Below are 13,886 nucleotides of genomic sequence, written 5' to 3'. Positions count from 1 at the left end.
GATCCAAAAGGTATTGTTGTGACTTGTAAAGATGATTCTTCATAAACAACTTTTATTATTTTTAAAATGGCATCCTGTTCATGTGTCCAAACATTCTGAAGCTACAATTAATTGCTTCAATCTCATGATATATATATGGACTCTTACAGCATGTCTTGTTACACTTTCTGTCCTGTCCTTTATGGCTGATCAACTCAGTTTCCAGGCCTTCTGTCCATCATACTCCTGCTGCACAAACGGTAGGGTGCAGTCCATTTCTCAGCTGGGTAAGTATCTCCTCTGTCTCTGCTCTCAATGGCATACATTTTGGTTCCACGGAAGTGAATGACAGTCTCAGCGCCAAGGTCTGAAAGCAAGAGGGATCTAGAGTCAGGACTGGCAGGAACAGAGCTTGGAGGCTGGGAAACTGGGAGTAGGCCCATAGTTGGGCAGGGAATAAGGCAGTTCAGTGATCCTGGACTTCAGCCTGGATTTCTACTTTGACATTTGCATTCATCCCAAGTCCCCAGGGTTCCTCAACAGGGAACAGCAAATGGACAGAGTGAGAGATCCAATGCTAAGGCTCAAGGTAGCAAGAGAACTGGTGGGTCCAGATGTTGAGGAACTGGGTTTGGGTAACAGTATACACCCAAGTGGTAATTTAAGAGAGAGAAGCAGAGTCAAACAAAGACGTTAACTAATTAAGAGATCAAACATCTGCAGGAGTGCTACAAGATTGGCTCAAGAGTTGGGCAGTAAGCGTTGATCAGCGGTAATCAATAACATCACTAAATCACATGCTTTCCATGGATAAGCCAAATCCCTAGAGTAAGTAATGGTTATACCACATGATTCTTGTGGGCCATTTGGACCGGATGACTCAATGGGCCAATCAAGTGGTTAAAAGAGGACCTGGATTAATGGATTTTAGATGATTACAAACATATTACTGATTTACTAAGTCAATACACACAAATTAACATGTAGATCTAATTAAGGAATTACTAAAAGGAAGTTTTTAGTATATTTCTGCTGATTGATTGGAGAGATGTTAATGTCGTAAAAGAGAACAATCTTCTACTTTTGTCCACATGGAGGGCAAAGCTCCCTGTATCCTGCCATAAAAATGCACCTGACCACAACCTTAAGAGAAAAATCTAAATTTCTTCACTACATCACTACAAATGGTATTTTCACAAACCTATCCTTACAAACTGCAAATTTGTGCCATTGAGTGTTTCCTGCTACAAACATAGCCCCAACAGAAAACATATTATGACTGCCTAAACTTAATTTACTCACAATCCTTATAGCCAGAGAGATGAGACTTTCATTTCATCAATCTGGATAAGATTCAAACCCAGTCCCGAAGAAGTGATAAGACAATATAGTAATTCAATCTGCCACAAAATGCCCTATATTCTAGGCATCAGACATCTAACAGGAAAAAAGCTTTGAAACATTAACATACAATAAACCACCTAGAAAATACTGCATGGCATAGTTCAAAATACATCATACAGCAGATTACAATTTTATTTTTTTTGGAAATGCACCCAGTCAAAGAAGACTGCCAACAGTACTGCAAAAATAACCACATTTAATACTTTGAGCTAGTGACGCAACTTGTTAAAATACATTCAAACACAATGGAATTTTCCCAACCAGATTTAATGTTAACCATCAAAAAAAAAAGAAATTTGTTTCTTTTAAATAACTAAAATCATTCTACCAAACCCCTGTTGGCAATGCCTTGTTTATGATCAATAATCTCCAATACAAAAAGTTAGACATTTACATTTCCTCACCTGAATCCCTTGAATTGGATTTCTAAGTTGCAATTTACAAGTTGTCAGTGTCACTTACAAATCTCAGACATCAAGTGTAAGAATATAAATTCATTATTATATACAAAAATATATCCACACACATGATTTTATTTGATCACATTTTCCTGCATCTAGATACCCTTACAGTTTACTCGTATACTAAGATCAAAGGCCCTGAAAATTCAATGGGGTTAGAGGGGAATCCAGTATTAGTGCTAAGGTGAGTCAGCTTGATACATTGATTACCAAATCCAAATGGTCCAAGAATGTTGGATTGAGCTCTCTTTGTTTTAATATTACTGGCAGGTCCCATACCACTAAGAGCACATCTTTACCCAGAAGCCAAAAATTACAGCACAACCTGATCTGGCAAAGCAGGAGAGTTTCAGGTAAGGAAATAACCTAATTGACATAGTTCAATTTTTCTTCAGGGGTCCAGATCACAATCCTAGCCTGGACCTGCATGTGAAGACACCTTCTGCCATTTGAAGACTGGGGGATGACTGATTCTAGTAGACGCATCACCAGAGGTGGATCACGGGGTCCATCAGAGTGTTAAGGAAACAGGGTCTCTCAATGTCAGAAGCCGCCCCATCAATGAATCAATGGTTTTGGCGGTAGTGACTCTGCCCGTGCCAAACAACAGGCCATTCCGGAAACTGCCAGGTAAGGCCGAAACAAAGCACAAATGGGTCCCGGTCTAACCTGAAGCTATTCCAGCACAATACCACATTGAATGTTGGTGGAAGTTTACAGCTTCAAAATACTTACGCATTTAACACAAAAGTGGGCATTTAAAATTAGCACCATACTCTGGCCTTACTAAAAGCTTCTTTCCCACACCAATATGATGCCCGTATAAATCCCACCACAAGGGCATTAGAAATCGGAGTATACACCTCAAGCATAAACTCCCATTCAGTAAGATCAAGACTGAACTCCAACCACAGTTACATATAACCACACTATCGCCATATCCCTTAATTTCCTTAGTATCAACAGACCTATCAATTCCAGTTTTGACTGTATTCAATGGAGCTTCCATAATCCTCTATGATAGAGAATTCCAAAGATTCACAACCATTACACTAAAGAAGTTTCTCATTTCAGTCCTAAATGATCAATCCCTTAGCTTGAGACTGTGGTCTCTAGTTTTGGATTCCCCAATCAGAAGAATCATCCTCCCATCACCTATCATGTCATGCCCATTAAGGGTCTTATATGCTTCAATGAGATCATCTCTCATTCTTAACCCAAAGGGAACATAAGCCTAGCCTACCCAATGCCTCCTCATAGGAGAATCCCCTCATCCATCTACAGAATCTTTATTGCACTCCATCTAAGATAAGTGTATCCTTCCTTAGGTAAGGAAGCCAAAACTGTACATAATCCTTAAGGTGTGATCTCAGCAAGGCCATATATAATTGCAGCAAGACTTCTTCACATTTGCACCGTAAAACCTGTGTGTGTTAAATAAATTATAACAATACTTCTTCCAGCCCATTCCTACCTTTTCTCTCTCATCTTGAATTTCACAAAGTAGTGAAATCAAGAACACAACTTTCCACAACTAGCATCCCTCCGTTGCAAAAGCAAGAAAAAACGCCGAGCATTTTGTTACTCGGCTATATCACCCTGCAGCAGTTATGCAATATACTGCTTCTTGGACACTGCAACTGTTAAGATGTGTACCCTTGACATAATTATGCAACTGGGAAAATGTGCATTAGCAAGAGGCTATGAGAAATAGATATGTAGGCCAGAAATGCTACAAAGAGGTTGGTGTGTGTGTGTGTGTGTGTGTGTGGGGGGGGGGCAATAAAAACTACACATGCAGATTAAAAACTATACTAAAATTAACTTAAAACTTCAAACAAGAATTCAAGAATTGCAGTGGAATAGGCCCTATAATTAAGAGCTGAAAAGCAAAGTCACTGATGACTTTAGCCCACAAACTATGTGGAACTTCCATAAAAACACATCTTACTTCTGTACACAACATAGCAATTCTTGGTTCCTATGGAAACAATGCCACCTTGTTAGATATGATGCTTGACCATGACACATTTTTTTTAATAACAGTAATCATGTCTAACATTTCAACTCCTAGTTCTTTAATTATCAGAAGATAATGATAATGACAGTAATTCTGGACTAATGACTAAGAAAGTGGCATTAGCACTGGTGCATCTAGAACTTCTCTAAACCCAATGTGGGGGACAGCAGCAAGAGCGGAACAACAAATGATTTTTTTAAAAATCAGCATTCCAAAATATGATTCAAGGACCAAACAAAAGCCAATTAATGATGGAGCAAGTATTTTTAAAAAATGAATGGTGGTTATGCACTAACCAAGGTCACAAAATAATATGAATATAGTATATAATAAACCACAAATCTAAATTTTGCTCTTTACCTGTGTAGATTTGTCTTTCATAGATGATGGGTAGTGTATATGGAGATCACGTGGCCACTGTCCTGTGAGATAGGGTCCTGTTATGGTGTCTAGGGATGAGGTGCGCCGGATTGTATTTGAGGTTCTCATCTGTTGAGATTTCGACCTTTCAACTGTGAAAATGAAGGAGCAGTAAATATTACACAGCTCTTGTCCTGATAATTAAAATGATCCCTCAAAGACAGAATACAAATCTACTACAAAACTGTTTTGAGGGGAAAAAAACTTTACATATACATTAAACAATTAAGTACATTTGGCCTATTAAGCATACTGCTCAATATTAAAAGCAATGTGCACAAGCAGATACTCTTGTGGTTACCATTGCATGGCATCAAAGCTTGATCATCACATTGAGTGCACCTATATTTAAAACAATTGACTGCACCCTTTCCTCCTCCACAGCCACCCACACCACACCATTTTAAACTTGGATAAAAGAAGATTCATGGTTGAGGGGACATTCTGGTCCCATAAACAATCCCTCCCACAATTGTGCCTACCTCAACCATTACAATTTAAATATTCAGAATAATTACAACTTTCTCTTCCCCACCACAGCACCCACCCCAGAGCTCCCACCAACACTTATTTGTCTTATTCTATGACTGTGGTATTCTTCTCCAAAGAAAAACATACCCTGCAATCTCTTCCTAGCATCAATGCTCCATAGCAGCCTGATCAGAGAGTTTGTGAAAGCATCTAATCTGAATGTCATTCAAATCACGACTCCTAAAAGGGCCATAATTTAAAACAAACGTTACCCCAGGTCCCTTTTAATTAAAAAAAGTTTTGCAATTCAGTTAGGTACCATGCATCAATAGGTTCATATTTATGGTCCACCTTTTATGAAAAGGTATGTCTACAGATGTCATTTAGAAACTGAAAGCAAAAAACTTTTGTCTTCTGACATTCATGAACAAAGACCTCTTCAAAATGACTTACAGTACTTTAATACTTTGAATAGGCAAAGTAAACATAAACCAGGGTACAACTATTTGATTAATCAACTAGCCTCTGATAAAAGATTTTGGCCACTGGGCCTTCTACAAAAAAGATTATGCCTCCATAGTGCTACAGGAATGAAGTCATATTGACATGAATTAATGAGACTGTACTTTCCATTCAATGGGAAGTGAGGGACAGAAATGTTCAAAGCAGCCCCAATAGTTTTTTTTGGTTGCTGCTGTATAGATGTGTGTGTCTTCTATAAGGCAATAACCAGCACCATTAACCTCTGCAAATAGGATTGCACCTTAGCTCTGCATTGCATTGAACATTGAACTGCTGACACAATCTGGACAAATCACTGACAAAATGAAAACTTTTACATCGTCAAGGAAGTTTAGGTCAATAATGGTCCACATTATGAAAATACCAGAAGAGAAGCCTCTGGACTTACTAATTACAATCATAACCAATATACAGTAACTGGTAATGTAATAACTACAAAACTCTGTCACTCAGTCTGCTTCACTGCCCCCAACAACCATTGTTCACATGTTAATGGACACTATCTTTGAGGGTTACACTGTTAGCATCCTGAACAGACATACATCTGTCGAAGGGTCATGAGGACTCGAAACATCAACTCTTTTCTTCTCCGCTGATGCTGCCAGACCTGCTGAGTTTTTCCAGGTAATTCTGTTTTTGTTTTGGATTTCCAGCATCCGCAGTTTTTTTGTTTTTTTTTGTTTTTTGTTTTTATACTTTATTAGTGTTAGCTTTTCTGACACTGCTAGCAGTAGGCCTCCCATGGCATGACAGCATATTCACTCATGGCTGGAGGTCATTCCAGAAAGCAAAACTCATTGTTGCTCCAGTGCATTTTGCCATGGAATGGTGGTTCTAATGGCACAGCCAGGAATAGGGATCAAACAACTGAGCAGCACATTCAGATAAAGCTAAGGATCATTTCACAGCATAAAGACCAAAGAAGTAAAAGTTACATGCCACTGAGTGGAAGGAAACGGGTTCATATCCACAGCCATGTTAACATGTTAAGTTGTCACCCTGAGCTATGCTATCGGGGAAATTCATGGGAAGAGAAATGCCTTCCTCCCACCGAATGATATTGTAAGGAAGGAAAGAAAAGAAAGGTGCTAAAAGAAAGATAAAACAAGGTCATCCAAACAGTTCTTACATCTACACTTATCAGCAAGATGATAATAAGTGTCATAGGTTTGCCAGCTGATTGCCTACTAAATAAGTAATGCTAAGCAGCAGCCTAAAAAGAAAAATATTGAATTGCTGCAGAAACAAATTATTTTGGTGCTTTCTCCCAAATCACAAGCTGAATGATTTCCACTCCCTCCAATTCCTGCACTATTACAGAAAAAAACACAATAGTCCAGTAAATAGAAATCTCCATGGATGCATTTAATTCTGTTCCTTTGACAGTCACCATATACAAGGAATATGGGAAAACTTTCAACCCACAAAAAAAAAACCAGATCAACGTTTCTTCCCAAATCAAATGATAGCCAAATGCATCTCAATGTAAATTATTTTTGTGAATGCTAATTAAGACTGGAATTGGAATCAACTGAGAATCCAATGCTCCAAGATACAGCTACTGAGAGCATTTTTACTCATAAAAAAGAATGATTAATTAATAATTACTAATGGTATACTTGCAAACGAAACTGGCTTGCAAGGTCAAGTACATCATACTCCAGGTCCGGAGATCAGATTGCAATATTTATACACAAATAAAGTGTGGGGAAATTTAATGTTGTGAAAAGTGCCATGCTAAAAAGAATTCAATTCAAAATACATTTTTCAGTGTTTAACAGATTGAAATGATGTGAAATCTGCCCAACTCAAAGTTGAAATGGTTGTGTATTTAATTTCCAGCTAGGTGGTGACAAGTTTGAGCCATGAATTTACATCTGGGCAGCTACATTAAATGGAGCATCACACAGTAGACATTATTTCATCTTGGTTACCAATTGGCACACTACTGTAAAAATCAAACTCTCCCACCTAAAGTGCACTTGTGAAGGAACAAGGATATCTGCAGAAGCATGTGGGCATGGTATGACAACTACACTCAATATTATCCTGTATCAGGAGATCTTACGCAAAAAGATCACTTAAACAGACCTAGCTGTGATGTTAAATTAATTTATCATTTACACCAAGGATTTTCATGGATGCGTTGTGATGCTGTCTGTTGCCTATCAGTCTAAACAATCCCACCAGAAAAAGAATTAAGTGATGAGCTGAATCCAAATTATATGTAAAATTCATGTGTTTGACATTTTACATTTGGTGATGTTTTTAAATCTGTTTTAGCAGTTTATGCATAAATAATTAGGGTGTGATAATCACTACAATGAGGGGGGAAATTAACCAATTGCCATGGTTTGACTTCTGCACTCAATACACACGAGTGCAGAAGGATCAGTGAAAGAGCCTTAGCTGTGACATTTGACCAATGTTACGATCCAACACTGCATGCAGAGATAAAGTGCTTAATATGTCCAAACACAATCCAATAAGGCATAATAATAATAATAATAAGTCCAATAACAAAAAGTCTTGAACATCAACAGGACAATCTTAAATCTTTTGAAGCCTTTAACATTCCTTATTGCATACAAAACCTCCAATTCTGGAGGTTTAGCAAACAGTGAGGAGAATATAAAGACTTCAAGAAAACAGGTAGATTAGTAGAATGAACAGACTGGTGACCAATATACCATCTAAGCTGCATGGCTGCACAGTAAATCGAAAGGTCCAGCAGTGCCATGCACAAGTTGGCCCCTTTAAATTACGTGTGCAGGGTAAAATATTTTCAAAGGGCTACACACTTAAAGAAATTACCCTGTACTTCAACCAAAAATTACAGGGTACAGTGCTGGTGACATAAGCTGTGTAATGTGGATTACACAGGGAAGCATTTTGGGGGGTAAAAAAACACAAGGAATTGAGAGAATACATCTAATAGAAAGACAATGAAGAAAGTTGATGAACAGATGCCATGGGGTTCAAATACACTACTCCATAAAAGCCTGAGGGTCCAGGGTACATATCTTGGCCATTCAGCTCCAAATCACTTGACATTCAATTACATCAGGTCAAGTCTGTACCTAAACTCCATTTATTTGCCTTCGTTCCATATCCATTCGTATTCTTGCCCAACAAAAATGTGTTATCATAGTTTTGAAAATGTCAATGAATCCAGCAGATTCACATCAGCTGTCATCTAATGGAATGGATAATGGGCTTAGGGAATTAGATGATCTACTTTACTTTCTTCCAATGTGACCAAACTCTCACTTTTGTGTTTTTAAACGCCCAGGTGGCTCTGTTAATCAACATCACCTTGTGCCATTCCATTTAGTGCTTATTCCACTTGTTTTCTTTATTCCTCTGAAAATGCTTTATTTCACATTTTTGCAGGTGACTTCCAGATTTCAATTACTATCCCTTGCATGAGAAAATGCGACTTCACTCTGAAATGACCTAGCTTTAATTATAAGATTATGCTCTATTGTTCTGGATTCCTCTACAAGAGGAAACAGCTTCTCTGAATCTATCTTAGCAAACGCTTTTATCATTTTGAAAACCTCAATGAGGTCACCCTTCAAGTCAAGGGCCAAGTTAGTGCCACCAGTCCTCACTATTTAACCATTTTGCCCTGATATCATTCTGGCGAATTTGCACTACGTCCCTTTGAAGGTCTTTCCTGAGGTTTGGTATTGAAAATCGAATGCACTATAAAGACCAAAAGAATTTTAGATTTTATAAACATATAGACTAGAAGAGTAATGATGCCATTGCGAATTTAATCTGAGCATTAGATTTGCCACAGCACTGTCCTCAGTTTTAGCCACACAATAATAGAAAGGGCATTGAAGCTATAGAAAAACAGTTTCCCATTCTGGCAATCTACAATTGTGAAGAAGGATTCCAGATACCATGACTACTCTGGCAAGAGCTAAGGCTAAAGAGATTTAATAAAGATGTTTACATAATGAAGGTAGTGATAGATGAGAGAGAAATTAGTTCATCTAACTGGAGAGTCAACAACAAAAAATCATCAATTTAAAATTAATCACCAAGAGAGTAAAGAGAAAAGTTAGGAGAAATTTCTTTAAATAGGCAATTACTGGCGTTTGGAAAGTTTTGTCAGAATGAGAGGCTGAGGTAGGACCGACTGCATTGTTTAGAGGAAAGTTGGATAAATATTTGAAGCAGAGGATGATACATAGCTCTGGGAGAGAACAGAGCACTGAGATTAGATTTGGATTGTTCTAGCACAGAGCTGGAAAAGACAGAATAGGCCAATTGGTCTCTTTCAAAGCTGTAAACTTCTATGATTTCCAACTATAAATGCTCTGATTTTAATGATAGCATTAAATAGTATTAGGCTAAATTATTACTGAGCAAAGGAATGATGATGTATTGCCCCAAAATGTCAAGGTCTGCCTGTCACAAACTAGGCAGATTTTTGCTTGCAAAAACCCAAACAATAAATCCACTGAACAGTATAGCAAAACATACTTGTTCACAAAAAGGCTCATTTGTTATTAGAAATAACTGACACTTAATTAGGTATTTAATTTTAAATAAATTTCCAAGATTTTATCTCTGCAACAAATACTTTTATTTCCAACCATAACGTGCATTATTTCTATCAAAAAAGAGAATTTTAATAATATTTTACCTAAAATATGTATTTTAATTCTTAACCTGTACTTAAAAACTGATCCCAATTCTAAACGCTTTATTTCGGCCAAGCTCCGAACAAGCTCGAGGTGTCAAATCCTCCTCTACACCAAAAATATCTAAATAAGTCATTGACGAAACAGCAATATTAATGAAATATCTGGAATTGCACCCCTCTCCATATAAACTGAATAAAGCTGGAGGAAGTGCAATTTTCCTATTAAAGAAAAACAGGAATGAGGTAGGGTTGTTGATCTCCCTCAAAGCAACAAACTCGCAAACCAATCTATTAAAAATTCAAATCTTCCAAAGGCGTTTTCTGCTTGCAATCAGATTTGTAAACAGCCGCTTCTATTTTAAACTAACGGATGAATGCTAATAATACCAAATACGAATTAGTAAGAAATCTGAACCCGTGGGTTTATAGTCTAGCTCACTCAAAGTTGTTTTAAAATGTTAAAGTGTTTTTTTTGAACAACAACAAATCCTGATAGACTGACATTCACCGCCAGTTCCCACACAAGGAAACCCATCTCCAGCCCCGCCTTCATTCACTGGCTCCCGGCTCATCAACGTGTTCACAGACCAAGAGTGACAACTAGCTGTGGCTTCAGAGAGAAAATAACATTTGCCTTTGTTAATAATGTTTTGACATTAATGGAAAGATTTGCAAACGGGGAACGGCGGGTCGAACTGGGCATCTGTGTACATTTCGCCCCGGTTTAACGTGTTTTGACTTTAAATGCACTAATTTGTATTTTTAAAACAATCTACTACCAAATGTGCAATAGTGGTTTGCACAGGATGGCGGATGGTCGAAGTGTTTAAAGATGTATGACGCTACCAGCAGTGGGATTATTGCATGAGGTCTCCGCACAGAGCAGAAAAGCATCGGGAGATCAGAAGCAACCAAGTCCGATTCATGGAAACCAGGTCAGCAGCAAACGTGTTACGTAAACAGTGAATGCGAACAAGCCACCGACTTCTCCTTAAATCACAATATCTGGTGGCCGAGGAGGGGAAAGAAGGGTTGATTCTGGTTACGTGATCTGAGTTTTCACCGATTAATGCAAAAAATGTCCACAGTTTCATTTTTTATTAAAATGCAAATAGATAGTTAGGCTTTTCTAAACAAATTCCACATATGTGTGGCATTTCATGCAAACTCGATGTTCCTGCGCATTCGGTGGAGTTTGAGTATTGTCCTTTGCTACGGCCCCCGAATGAATTAAAATGCCAGAAGCCCTTGGTCCATGTGTTACTGTCTGAATGCCAAGTGCATTCGGCAGCTCTGCAATAAAGCAGCCCATTCTCTGGCACTGAATATCATTATCGCTCTTTAAAATATATTCTCCCCCACTTAAAAGCACGCACTGGGAAGGCTGTAAGTGATCAGGATCAGATTTAGAACCACATTTTAATCACATGTCTGTACTGGGCAGAGACATTTAAAACTATCGTTTTAATTTCATTCATATTTTTCTTCGCCTCCCCCTCCCACTCCCACTTTTTAAATGCATCAGCAGGCATAAGCCTGGAGGGGCAGGTAAAATGCTTAGCCATAACCCCAGTAACAGTACTGTGGCTTCATTGCTGCAGCTGGCTCGTAAACAGCCGAAAAGCGAATAGGAAAAGGTGACATTTTAATGCGGTGGTCAAATTAAATACCTTATACACTGAAACCTGACATTAATCAAGCCTTGAACTGATGAGCTGTGCACAGAACAATTAGGCACCAGGTGAATTCCACCACGAGGTCGTAATCCAACTTCAAATTTAATTGTACACAATTGCGGGATCAACCATTTATGGTTGTAAGACGTCTTTTGAAAACATAAGCTTGTCAGTCACGTTGCATTGATGCACACGTCAACATTTTACTATATCAGAAGTGTACCTCATTTTATTTAAATGTATTGCTTTATTTAATCTAATTAAATGTCTTCTATCTAGTTTTCTTGCTGCTTTGAAACAAAGCTTTCTTTAGTACGGAGCAAAGCACTAGCGCCTGTAGGAACAGTGAAAAGGCTTTATCGTAAACACTGATTAGAGGCAAACCCTCTCAGTCTCTGGAACCACCACCCCCCCCCCCCCCCCCCCCCCCCGGTGCAGTGTTTCACAAGCGGGTTTGGTCTTCAAATTGAGTTTTGCTTTATATTACTGCTTCTCGGCTTCAAAGGATGAAAGTGGGATCTGAAATGATGGATACAAGACAATTGGAAAAATATTGAAATACTGCAAATTGGCATTGAATTTACACCAATGCATTTTGCGTCGTTTGCATTCGCCAGCACTTACATTTTAATATTGGAAATAAAAAATGCCCTGTAATGTACAAGATAGATTGCTTAAACTGAGACGTAGATAACCAAGCGCTGTTTTTACGTTGTGTGTTTGCGAGTTAATAAAAACTGTTTTATTAACTCGATAAAGGCCATTTTAAACAATCTATTTTTGCCTCTTACACGGATATACTGGAAAGCTGACATCATGTACATGAAGTCCCAGAGAAAAAAAAATCCTTCTGGGTCTCTGCCTAGCCTGCATACAAACATAGAAGCCCACGACATGTCATTTAAATCCCCTTCTGCATCAACAAAAAACATCACCAGACCCTGCAGTTATTTTTGCACCATCACACACAGAAAAGAAACATAATTGCAGTTCCTTGCCCCTTACATTTAAACAATACCAAACCCCGTTGTTGCAATGCTTTTGTGTAGCTTTACAAACTGCTGCATGGGTGTTTCTTTACCTACCTTTATCAGTTGGGTGTAAAAACATCCCAATTAATCTTTTCTGTTTTCAAAACGTCTATGCTCCGTACATTTATATGACAATATACTAGAAAAATACCAACCTTTATAAACCGGTTTGAAGAAAATAGTAAATAACCCTGACAAACACGCGTTCACATAATCGTATCGTTCTGCTCTTTTAATTTAACCGTGACAACAATAGCCTGCCTCTCTGGCTTCCTTCTATACCTTTATAAACAGGAGAGCTGGGGCTCCTTCTCTCAGGTGAGCTCCTACTGTCAGGAGACCGTCTGTGTCTCATGCGTCCGTCAGCGGCGACAATCGCAGCCGGAGCCCAAAGCGAAGAGGTGGGCGAGGAGGTCGGGGAAAGTTTCTGTCCGTTGGAGGCGGTGGATGTGGCTGCTGTTGAGGTCGAGATGGTTGCAGTTGATGCAGAGTGAGCTGCTGCTGCTGCCGGTGAGCTGATGCTGCCGCTGCAGGAGGAGGAGGAGCGGGTCGGGCTGTTATTGCCTTGTCTCAGCTGGAAGGGCACGGTGGCCCTGATGGGCTGCAGGCGGTTCGAAGTCGGCGACCCATTGCGCCGCACTCTTTGAGATGCTTGTTGTGAGGAGGACATGGTGAGACCGCTTTAATAGAGGAGCGTTTTTAAAAATAATTATATAAAATGTATTGTTTAAACAATTTGCAAGAAAGGTCTTCACTCCGGACTCACTAGGGATCCCAGGACGCTCAAGAATATTTTGGTTCCTGTTGGTTATTGATTATTCTCCCAAATGATATATTATGAATGATTTTGTTCCTTCTTTTCCTCCTTTTGCGTGAATCGGTCCGGTTGCTGGACGCTACTTGTTAAAGTGACTCTAGTTAATCCCAGGCTCTGTGTCTCACTCATTCGCCTTGCTGTCCTTAGCCTAGCTTCACAGAAATGACAAGCCAGCTGCAATCAGGGAACTCTGAGTGATAACGTCCACACCCAATCAAAGTAAGAGCTGCAGCTCACCCGGCTCCAATAGAAGCGTGATCGACATTGCTCTTGTCCAATCATGGGGAAAGAACATGGGTTCATGCGCCACCCCTTCCGATAGCTCATGTGATTGGTTGCTATCCTATGGGGTCGTTGTGATGGACAGCTCTGTTCTCCAACCGATCTGAGGAGAAATGACACTGGAAGGGCAGGTCTCCCGACAC

The 13,886-nt window shown here is 39.1% G+C and overlaps 1 protein-coding gene across 1 annotated transcript in view; it reads right to left on the bottom strand.

Moving 5' to 3' along the window:
• LOC121276470 (glucocorticoid-induced transcript 1 protein-like) overlaps positions 1-13,661 on the bottom strand; it is a 255,740-nt gene extending 242,079 nt beyond the window's left edge. Inside the window, exons 1-2 of the mRNA XM_041184912.1 lie at positions 12,927-13,661; positions 4,225-4,376 (exon numbers count right to left, since the gene is read on the bottom strand). Coding sequence (XP_041040846.1) covers positions 4,225-4,376; positions 12,927-13,314 — 540 coding nt within the window. The 5' untranslated portion in view covers positions 13,315-13,661. The remainder of the gene's footprint in view (positions 1-4,224; positions 4,377-12,926) is intronic.
• Positions 13,662-13,886: the final 225 nt, after the last annotated feature.

The sequence above is a fragment of the Carcharodon carcharias genome, chromosome 3 (assembly GCF_017639515.1).
Source record: "Carcharodon carcharias isolate sCarCar2 chromosome 3, sCarCar2.pri, whole genome shotgun sequence".
Lineage (NCBI taxonomy): Eukaryota > Metazoa > Chordata > Chondrichthyes > Lamniformes > Lamnidae > Carcharodon > Carcharodon carcharias.
Note: the sequence above shows the minus strand (reverse complement) of the source record. Positions and strands in the feature narration are given on the sequence as shown.